This window comes from Cebus imitator, unplaced genomic scaffold (genome assembly GCF_001604975.1).
Source record: "Cebus imitator isolate Cc_AM_T3 unplaced genomic scaffold, Cebus_imitator-1.0 Scaffold76, whole genome shotgun sequence".
NCBI lineage: Eukaryota > Metazoa > Chordata > Mammalia > Primates > Cebidae > Cebus > Cebus imitator.
The window spans coordinates 10812461-10823791 of record NW_016107391.1 but is presented as its reverse complement, the minus strand read 5'-3'; the positions used below and the strand labels follow the sequence as shown (position 1 = coordinate 10823791).

At 38.7% G+C, this 11331-nt stretch overlaps 1 protein-coding gene across 12 annotated transcripts in view; it reads right to left on the bottom strand.

Annotated features, from left to right (window-relative positions):
* The window catches only part of RAPGEF6 (Rap guanine nucleotide exchange factor 6), a 234319-nt gene that overhangs the window by 4171 nt on the left and 218817 nt on the right, over window positions 1-11331 (bottom strand). For 8 of the 12 annotated variants that reach the window (XM_017532126.2, XM_017532129.2, XM_037739936.1 and 5 more), the window contains 3 exons: window positions 5672-5900; window positions 3438-3940; window positions 798-1112 (listed from right to left, as the gene is read on the bottom strand). In XM_017532126.2, the coding sequence (XP_017387615.1) occupies window positions 798-1112; window positions 3438-3940; window positions 5672-5900 (1047 nt within the window). Of the gene's footprint in view, window positions 1-797; window positions 1113-3437; window positions 3941-5671; window positions 5901-8334; window positions 8885-11331 lie in introns of those variants that run through there. The other 4 variants (XM_017532132.2, XM_017532133.2, XM_037739935.1 and 1 more) reach the window with 3 other exon arrangements.

The following is an 11331-nucleotide window of genomic DNA, read 5'->3' as shown; positions in this document are numbered from 1 at the left end:
ACAAATAAAAAAAAAACCTCACACGATTGGTTGGGTGTGGTGGCTCACATCTGTAATTCCAGCACTTTGGGAGGTGGGGTGGGAAGATTGCTTCAGGCCAGGAGTTCAAAACCAGCCTGGTCAATACAGTAAGACCCTGTCACTACAAAGGAAAAATTTAACAATGAGCCAGGCATGGAGGTATGCACCTGTAGTCCCAGCTACCTGGGAGGATGAGCTGGGAGGACTGCCTGAGCCCAGGAGTTTGAGGCTGCAATGAACCATGATTGTGCCACTGTACCCTAGCCTGGGCAACAAAACGAGACCCTGTCTTGAAAAACAAAACAAAACCAAAACACTCTCCCTACACTATCATATTTAGAAACATTTTTTTAAAGACAGTTTCACTCGTTGCCCAGGCTAGGGTGCAATGGTGTGATCCTGGCTCACCGCAACCTCTGACTCCAGGGCTCAAGCAATTCTCCTGCCTCAGCCTCCAGGGTAGCTGGGATTACAGGTATTTGCTACCATGCCCAGCTAATTCTGTATTATTTTTAGTAGAGATGCGGTTTCTCCATGTTGGTCAGGCTGGTCTTGAACGCCTGACCTCCCATGATTCGCCCTCCTCGGCCTCCCAAAGTGCTAGGAGCCACTGTGTCCAGCCTGAACATCTTACTTTTTCTTACTTCTTACTTTTTAACAGGATTTCTAAGGCATTTAAAGAAACAATTACAAATTACCATAAAATACCAGAGTAAAGACCATTTAATGTGTTCAGCAATTCATTTATGAGCCATTAAGAGAGGTTGTCAACATACCATCTGCTTCGCTATCTGCATCAGTCACATCTGCTAGTTTAGGATGGCATGGCTGCAAATTATGCCTCTGAGGCTGAGTTACAATCTTCGATGGAACACAGGCCGCGAGGTTGCTACTGAGAGAAGCTGGTGGCAATCTAGAGAGGCTGTTATGCATCATCTTTGACCTCTGCACTGCCACACTATAATCTGGAGGTTTTAGGTGTGGGTGGGGTCCTTCCTTTAGGTCCGCTAAAGAAATCCCCAAATATCCTGGAGGAGTGGGAGGTGGCTCCCTATACCTATCATCCTTCTTGGGTGAGGTGACACAGTACACTGGCATGAAAAATAAGCAATGAAAATGTTAATGAAAAAGATAAGAAATGAAAAAATCCCATAAACTTATTACAATGACAAAATAGAACTTAAAAACAGACAGATGAATAAACTTGAATGATGGCAGATTAAAAACATTTTCCAAAAGCTGAATAAACTTATTTTTAAAATATATAAACAATTATATTAAATCCTGTAAATATTAAATAGGACGAGAGAGTTGAAGTAGATGACACTGATGACAAGCTTCCTTCTGCAGTTCAGCCCCATATCACAGAAGGGCAGGACAACTCCTGAAGTCATACCCAGCCCTAAAGATGTCAGAAACATTTCAAAGTTCACCCTAAACATCTATTCTCTGTAAACTGGGAGAGTTTACTTAAAAATGATGTTTGGGCCATATGTTTAAGGGCTATTTTACCTTCTTCCTGAGACATGAACCAGTTTTCTGGCACTCCTGGGCAGACTAGTTCTCAGTCCTAGTATTTAAACTTTAACTTTGCTGGTATGGAGGAACTAATTCCTTCAAGAACTTTATTTCTGGCCAGGGGCAGGTGGCTCAAACCTGTAATCCCAGCACTTTGGAGGTTGAAGTGGGTGGATCACCTGAGGACAGAAGTTTGAGACAAGCCTGGCCAACATGTTTGAAGCCTTGTCTCTACTAAAAATACAAAAATTAGCTGGGCATGGTGGTGGGCGCCTAATTCCAGCTACTCAGGAGGCTGACGGGTCACGCCACTGTACTCCAGCTTGGGTGACAGAGTGAGACTCTGTCTCAAAAACAAGAACAAAAACAAAAAAACTTTACTTCTAACTTCTGCTTTGTAATTAAGTTGAGAAGAAAAAAAACAATTTTTGAAAATTTAACTTAAATTACTCTGATTTTTAGCGGACATTAAAAATAATGACTTTAAATCCTCTTACTTAAATCTGTAAGCCCTGAGACTAAGGCAAAGCTTCAAAAAGCATCATAAACAGGTTAAAGATGAAGTTCCAAGAAATTAAGACTGGCTCATAAGACCCACAGGGAAAATGGCTCTGAGTATCTTGATTATGCAAGTGACTTTTAAAACACAAAAACAGTCTGTATACAAGCAGAATACACTTAAAAAGATATAAAATAATTCGAATATTAACTTTACCATTCGAGAATCTGGTTTGTCCATATTGAATTTTCTAGAATTTTACCAGTAAAATTTGCATGTACTATCAAGGTCAGAAAAGATTTCCATTCCCATTTAAGGATGGGATGGGTGAGGTGATGGAGGTGAGGAGGTTGCTAATAACAAGAAAAAGAATGTAAATGATTTACCCATACTCACTAATGATTAGAAAAACTATATTCGTAAATGGACAAGAAAAATATTTTTATATCTCTGTATACACATATGTTCAAGAAATGGTTACCCAAAAGGCTTTAATAAAAAACCTTGATCCGTGCACGGTGCCTCATGAGATTATGCCACTGCACTCCAGTCTGGGAGACAGAGCAAGACTATGTCTCAACTCAACAAAACAAAACAAAACAAAACAAAGACAAAACTTGGAAAAAATGAATGAGCTAAAAACTCAACCTAAAATAAAATTTGACAAAAACTATAAAATGAGCACATTTCACCTTCACATTTTTTTTGCAATTAAATGGGACACCATGACTATTCTATAAATTCACAAGAGTTGAATATGATATTAATTCAAACTACAGTAATTCCATATAAGTAGAAAAGCAGGAGTTTTATATCCAGATATTTATACAATTCAGGAAAGAAATTTTTAAAAAGTATCTGATGGCCAAATACTAAAAAAAGAGTTTATTAAGAAAGCTTCAAATGGATTCACAAACAGGAGTTGGCATACTGACGATGTACACCAGAGAGTATACTAAAAAATGTTCTGGACTTCTTTATCATGTTTCTCTCACCTTTACTACCTAAAATCAATAGCAGATTCAATGTTTCTACCACGTATGCATAGTCATTGTGGTCCAAACAATTTATGAGGTGATAAAGAGAATAATCCCTTTATTACTACTGCATATTGATGCGATATTCCTCAATGAAACCAAAAAGATCTTAAAAACAAAGGACAAACTTGTCCCTCTAATTAAATACCTTCACATCAGACTTTTCATTTTAATAGCTTGAATATCTGCTCCAAAGTCTTTGAGAAACCATGAATTTTTGGGAAAGAATTTATTTGTGAAGGGAGGACAGAAAGATTGTGAAAGAATTAATTTTTGTGATAAAATCCAGGGCTAGGATATCCCAAAGCCATTTTTTGACTACTTAATCTCTAAATGCCAAAGATAACAAAAACACAACTTACCAATCAAGCCCTTGTCTGTACTTGATGTGACAGTTTTGTAAACTGTGTCAGTGGCATCCTTGGGGTCTAAGCCTTCAGATGACTCAGCTCGGGTGCTCTCCAATACTCTCCGTTTAACTGTCCCATAGTTTGGTTCATACGTGTCAGACAAAGAAGTGGAGGAGGCCCAACTCTTTCTCAACTGATTTGTTTCTAGGCTTCCTTTACACTGCCCACAAGTTCTAGAGCAGCTTTTAGGACAGGAATAGGGCTCACAGTCAGTGGGTTCAACTTCAGCAATGGGGTCATCCAAATGGGTATGTCTGTAAGAGTTCAAAAAATCCCAGCTTTTTGGGTTTGGAAGGCTTTGGAAGTTGTCATGGGAGCTGCTTGAACATGAAGTCCAACTTCCACGACCACTGTCAGCTGCTTCTATAATGATATGCTCGTGAGAAATCTCTTCATTGCTCACAGACGATGAGACAGCTAAACACTTGATTAGAGATGGCTTCAAGAGTATCCACCTAAAATTGGAGATAATGTACAATCAAGAGTTTACAGGCTTGCTGGAAAAACTTTCTTCTTTCTGCTTTAAGTTATTACTGCCTATGAGAAACTGTAGAACACTTACTACAAGTGTTCATGCCAAAATAACCTTGTAAAAAAATTATATTATCATCATTCATCACTAAATTTCTTCAAGTATTTAGTTAACACTCAGGAAGATACAGTGAAGAAACTGAAATGCTTAGCAAAGTTTCCTTAGCATTTTTCTTTTTAAATTTAAAAATTTTAATTATTATTTTTAAGACAGGGTATCACTCTGTTGCCCAGACTGGATGGCAGTGGCTATTTACAGGCATGATCATGGTGCACTGTAGTCTTTAACTCCAGGGCTCAAGCGATCCTCCTGCTTCAGCCTCCCTAGTAGCAGGGATGGACTACAGGTATGCCTGGCAAGTATTTTTCTTGAACTGATTTTAAATGAAAATGCAAAGATGAGATTTAAAATGAATAACATTAAGCATACATATTCATTCTTGTCATTACAATATTAGACTACCGTCCATGCATATAGAATTACGAGTTGCCAACTTGGAGAATCATATTTTATTTTTCAATGTACCTCTGAGGTTAGCCCAGTACAGTGACAAGTAAACAGCAACTTCCCAATTACCTATGAAATGAATCATTTATAGCAGGGGTCCCTAAACTAAAGCTCATGGGCCAAGTTTAGTCAACAGCCTGTTTTTGTATGGTCTGGAGCAAAGAATAGTTTTGTTTTGTTTTGTTTTAAACCTTTTAAAAGGTTAAAGCAAAGGAAAAATTTGTGACAGAGACCATATGCAGCTTGTGAAGGTGAAAATATTTACTACCTGGCCCTTCACAAAAGAAGTTTGTAAAACCTTGGGGCTAGCAAACGGCAGGCCAGGGCCAAATCTGGTGGTCTCTCTGCTCGTTTTTGTAAATAAAGTTTTAGTGGGACACAGTCATGCCATTTGTTTATGTGTTGTCTATGGCTGTTCTGGTGTAATACCAGAATAGTTGTGACAGAGGCCTTATGGCCTGTTAAGTCTAAAATGCTTACTCTTTAACTTTTATAGAAAACATGTGCTGACCTCTGGTGTAGAGATCATAGTTTAACCTTTATAAATGTGGTAATACTTTATCTTAAATTTTTCATATTAAAGTAGACTAGATTTCACAATATTTATTAGAATAATCGTTCTCAAAGATTTCCATGTTGTTTGATTCTAAATAGAAATTTAGAATTAACATTTTTTAAAGAATTAACTTTTGCTAAGCGATTATTCTTACTCCCCAAATTACACTTTCAGAGAACAGGGATCAAGGGCTAGTCCTACTCTCCCAACTTGTCTACAATGTACACAGCACTGGAGGCACTTTCTAATACACAACCTTTTTGATAACTTATAACTTAGCAGCCAGAATTTCAAAAATTATCTCGCCTATGTGAACAGCAGCTGCACTTCGAGTTCTTATTCATTGGGAAGATACATAATGATAAAAAGTTATTTGAATTTAGTAACACTTTAAAAATGAACACCCATAAGTCTTTCAAAACAGTGCTTATTTACATATTCAGAACAGAGAATATGTGCTTGGCCCACATATTCTTTTATGGATAACTCTGCAATTACTCCACGGGAAGTTCAAGGTCAAGTTGGGAAGCACTGCTTGCAGTGGCCACTTGGCTTGGGTTTTGTGTTATAAATACAGACAACGATGCTTACCCAGGGCCATGTTGACTATGATCTCCTATCCCTGAAGGGTGCTCTGTCTTTTCCAATGCCCCAGTGGATTCAGGGATTACCAGGGCCTGAGAGGAACACCGTTCATCCTGTAGAGCTGCAGGCATGGAGTCAACAGAACAATTGCTCACGATGCTGGACCGTGAAGAAATCTCACTATGGCTGGAGTCAGACAAGTTGTCGGATTTAGCTGATGGAGTAAGTGTGTAACCTGAATGAGAAAAGAGCACTGATCAAACTACAAAAAAAAGGGAACAAATAGTGGAGGTAGTAGCGGAAAGGATGAAAAGAAACAAAAACAAAAATAACAGAAGACAAAGTAGAGGGAATTTTAGTTTCCATCTACGTAGATCTAATGGTACCAATTTTCTCCACACATTCCCCTACATATCCATTAATCTACCTATCCATACCACACCAATCCAACTCTGCATTCAAGAAAAAGACAAAGTCTAGTATTACTAAGAAAACTAGTTTAAAGGTATATCTGTCTCAGGCTCTCCCACAGCTACAATCATTTAACAAATTAAGAACTACAAATATTTAGAAAGTAGATGTCTTTAGGGTTTCTTCCTTTGATTAATTAATATGATCATTTCATGACCTGATCTGAATCCAATATACCATCTTGAAGTAAGGATAGAGGTGGGAGTCCAAGATTCAAGGGAAAGAACTACATTTTTGCTTTATCAAACTATATATACTTACCCCAGAAATTCTGCAAACGCCACCTAAGAAGTCTTGTCTTGAGTTGAGAGTCACTGTTTTAGATTATTTTTATTTTTTAGATACAGGGTCCTGCTCTGTCACCTAGGCTACAGTGCGGTAGCATGATCATAGCTCACTGCAGCTTTGAACTCCTGGGCTCAAGTGATCCTCTTGCCTCAGCCCTGAGTAGGTGGGACTACAGGTTTGCACCACCACACCCAGTTCATATTTAAACGTTTTGCAGAAATGAGGTCTCATGTTGCCCAGGCTGGCAAGCGATCCTCCTGCCTCAGCCTCCCAAAGTGCTGGGATTACACGTGTGAGCCACTGAGCTCAGCCTGTTTCCGTTTTTTAAATTGTTTTAGGTTTAAACTTAATGCCATACTTAGTTTCCTTTTTCTTCATCACCTTTGCAGAATATTAAACAGCTGAGTGGATACATTTTTAATAATGTGTTACAGAAAAAAACAGCATCTACATGTTCTATGATTTTCTGCACAGCAGACAACTAGAGAGATGTTCTGTATTCTTTGGAATGAAGAGGTAGGGATGCAGTGAGGTGAAGGACCCAAAAACAAATCTGCAAACAGAATGGCTAACGTACATAATAATCTATTTTGATAATTGGAAAAAATCAAATTTTTATTTAGAAATAAAAAGAAAATGCCCCAGTAATTCCAACAAGAGGAGGGTCTCTAAGAAGTAAAAAGTATTTTCTTGCTCAGAGGAGAGCAGGGTTTTAGTAGACATGTGACCTTTGGACCAATCCCTAGAAATGTCATTAGGAAGAATCACAGGCTTTAGGTATGTTATTGGAATTCTCAGGGCCTCATCTTCATGCAGAAAGAGGATGACAACATCCTTAGTTTCAAAGTCCTTCTCTGTTTAAGGATCTTAGAGGTATTTACATATAACTCAAGTCATTTAAGGAAAAATTTGCTGCACAGTAATTTTATTAAGTCATTTCATTAACTATTTCAAAGAGAAAAAGGCCCAGAAAATGTGTGATTTATTTTTGGATTATATGGCCAGGAACAGGATAAGACAAGACAAGCCAGTCTTCTGACTTCTCTATCTCTGAACTTGGGATCACTGCTATTTGTCAGTATCCATAGTCAATTTTCAAGAGGACCAAGAAAATGGATGTAGTAAGTAAATTAAAAAAAAAAAAATAAATACCTTCTTCCCCCAAAGGAAAAAAAAAATCATTGCTCTACAAAATATTCTTGCTTCATTGTTTTAAAAATAATTTCATTCCTATGTGTGTTTGATCAGTATTCCTCAAATATAATAATACTAAGAACCACCTGGCAAGCCAATTAAAATAAACATTCCAGATCCCATTTCTGGCAATTCAAGTTTATGAAGTCTGGGGTGGGACACAGAAATTGCATTTTTTTTTTTTGAGATGGAGTCTTGCTCTGTTGCCAGGCTAGAGTACAGTGGCGCAATCTCCACTCACCACAGCCTCTGCCCCCCGGGTTCAAGTGATTCTCTTGCCTCAGACTCCCGAGTAGCTGGGACTACAGGCATGCGCCACCACGCTCTGCTAATTTTTGTATTTATTTATTTTTTTTTTTTAGTAGAGACGGGGTTTCACCATTTTGGCCAGGATAGTCTTGATCTCTTGACCTTGTGATCCGCCCACCTCGGCCTCTCAAAGTGCTGGGATTACAGGCATGAGCCACCATGCCCCGCCAGTAATTGCATTTTTAAACAAGTTTCCTAGATGATTCTGAAATTGCTATGTTAGACTAGTCCCCTCTGCCCCAATCAAAGGCATGTAAAAAGTAGAGGATAAAAAAGCCTCCTCTACCTATTTCACTCACAGATCCAGCTAACAGTAGAAAATAAAGTTCAACTACAGAAAACAAGGGTATAAAGTTTACTAACTCAATACATTAGTAAAATAACATATGTACAAATGAAGCATTTAAAAATGTTTATAAATAATATCTTACTAAGTTGTCTGCCTAAGCTTTGACAAATGGTTTAATTATACATTAATAACTGAAAACAAACTAAACACTAAAATTAAATAAGAAACTTCATTTCATCAGAGTGTCTTCCTCCTTTTAGACTTGAATCGTGTATAGAAACAGTTTAAAGTGTTACTGTTGCCTTCGCTATTTGAATTGAAGATGGCACTCCCTTTCTCATCTTTGATGTTGCTTCCAACATCCTTCACTTTCTCACAGCTTTCTGTAGCTTGATTGTGATCTGTGTCATCTTTTTTGCTGTCGACTAGTCTCTCCCTTGAAAGCATTCTTTCCCTAAGTCTTCTAAACGGGGATGCCGTTCTTTTTCTGGTTGTGTTCTCACAACTTGTCCTGTCTCTATTCTCCTCAGTGGCCTTCTCAGTACTGTCTGTTCTTTTGGCTGTGCTCCTGGTAATCTGAAGGATTTTCTTTTGCAAGTAAGCCCCACCTATTCCGGGGCAGCTCTGGCCACTGATCTTGCTGCTGTGATCAGATACGATATTGCCAACTGGAGGGAGAGATGCAAAAACCCTGACATGATCAATCAAAATTAGCCTTGTTTACATAATATTTCATTATTTAAAAATTCTAACATCTTGATAATATCTGAAAAATTGAAATCTAGCATATACACACAAATTATTGCAAGACAGAATGCAGGAGAAAGATTAACTTCGTCAGAACAAGCTGGTGATAAAAACAAAAACAAAAAACTGTTGAAAGGAAGCCAAGCTGGTAAAATCATAAGGAAAAATATGACAAAAATATCAGGTAACCAGAATTATTTCTGTAAAGTAACTACATAGGTCTAGAATTGTAAGGTAGATTTTACTAAGAAAAAGCTTAGTAAAAACCAAATAGAGCATACAAATAGTACATTCACTAGGTATATGTATAGAACTAATCTCAAAGTTTAATAAGAACCAGGTACAGATTCTAATAATTTATTCTGAGTGTAATGACAGATTTGTTCAATCTTAGATTACTGGCAAAAACCTATCTACAGAAATAGAAGGATCATATTTGGTTGGGGTTTTGATAGTACAAATGCAAGAACAAGCTGAAACAATTCTGAAGAAAATAATTTCTTCAGGCTTCTTAGAATTCTAAACATTACTACGAGATGCTCACAAATCTATAAATATGGTGTTCAATTGTTAGCTACACAATAAAAGACAATGGAAAAAAGACTTCTCCGTTCGAGGGCTGAGTGCAGGTTTTCTGTGGGGAATAAGAGCAATGGAGGAATTTCTGTCCCTAATACCTCTTCCCAGAAGTCACATTTGGGCATAAAATGCCAAATCAGATCCTGCTAGTTAGTCATCTATAACAGGATGGACCTCTGAGCAGTCTCTGAGGGGTAAGGTGTTCCTGAAAGAGCATTAGGAGCATATGGATACTGTTCATTCGGACTATCTGTCTGACTGGAGGCACTGTGGCTTATCCTACACCTCAAGATCTGATAAGGGGCACTTTGGACAGGACCATACAGACAAGGAAAGCAATGACACAGATCTGTGTGCAGCACAAAATTATATATGAGCTACAACAGGATCAAAATCTGTGTTTTATAAATATACCTACTATATATGCTGTTTATATCTCCTGTTTCATTTTTATTAAGCTTCAGTAAAATCTGAAATGAAAAAAATCTAACCAGTCTCAGCTACGTGAGGATGAAAAGAGCGAGTAATGGAGCTATGGTGTCCTGAAGTGGCAGGAGAGAAAGAAAAGAGGCATTCCAATTCACTAAACACTTACCAAACATCAGACTTTATAAACATGATTTCATTTAAACTATGTAAGTGGCTCCTAAAATAGATGGTCCTTTTTCTTTTACTGAGATGGAGTTTTACTCTTGTCGCCCAAGTTGGGGTGCAATGGCATGATCTCAGTTCACTGCAACCTCTGCCTCCTGGGTTCAAGTGATTCTCCTGCCTCAGCCTCCTGAGTAGCTGGGACTACAGGCGTGTGCCATTAAAACTGGCTAATTTTTTTGGTATTTTTTGAGATGGAGTTTTGCTCTTGTTGCCCACGCTGGAATGCAATGGCGTGATCTCAGCTCACTGCAACCTCTGCCTCCTGGGTTCAAGCCATTCTGTCTCAGCCTCCTGAGTAGCTAGGATTATAGGCATCCGCCAGCACGCCCGGCTAATTTTGCATTTTTTACTAGAGACAGTGTTTCTCCATGTTGGCCAGGCTGGTCTCGAACCCCTGACCTCAGGTGATCTGACCACGTTGGCCTCCCAAAGTGCTGGGATTACAGGCGTGAGCCACCACGTCCAGCCTTTTTTGTATTTTTTAATAGAGATGAGTTTCACCATTTTGGCCAGGTTAGTCTTGAACTCCTGACCTCAGGTGCTCTGCCTGCCTCAGCCTAGATGGTCTTTTTCTCATCTTACAGGAAACCAGACCATATAAATAAATTACTTGTAGTAATACAGCTAGAGTGGAGGACAGAATCATGGTTCAAACTCAGGTTTGACATCACTGTACATAATTGCCACAGAGGCAAGAAAGAGCCCTGCAGAGTGGGATGAAACTTAGAACCTGGAAACTGAAGCAAGCTCTGGAAGGTTCTCTCTCCTGTTAGAATTATTAAAATAAGCTTGTCTTCCCTGTGACCATGTACCATCTTCTGGTATGATTATTTAAAGATGTAATTCCTTTATATCTGTGAAGAAGATATCAAGACTAAATCTCCTTTCTCCCCAGGGTACACACAGAGTGTGAAGGGTCAATAAAAGAAATACACGCCGGCCGGGCGCGGTGGCTCAAGCCTGTAATCCCAGCACTTTGGGAGGCCGAGGCGGGTGGATCATGAGGTCAACAGATCGAGACCACCCTGGTCAACATGGTGAAACCCCGTCTCTACTAAAAATACAAAAAATTAGCTGGGCATGGTGGTGTGTGCCTGTAATCCCAGCTACTCAGGAGGCTGAGGCAGGAGAATTG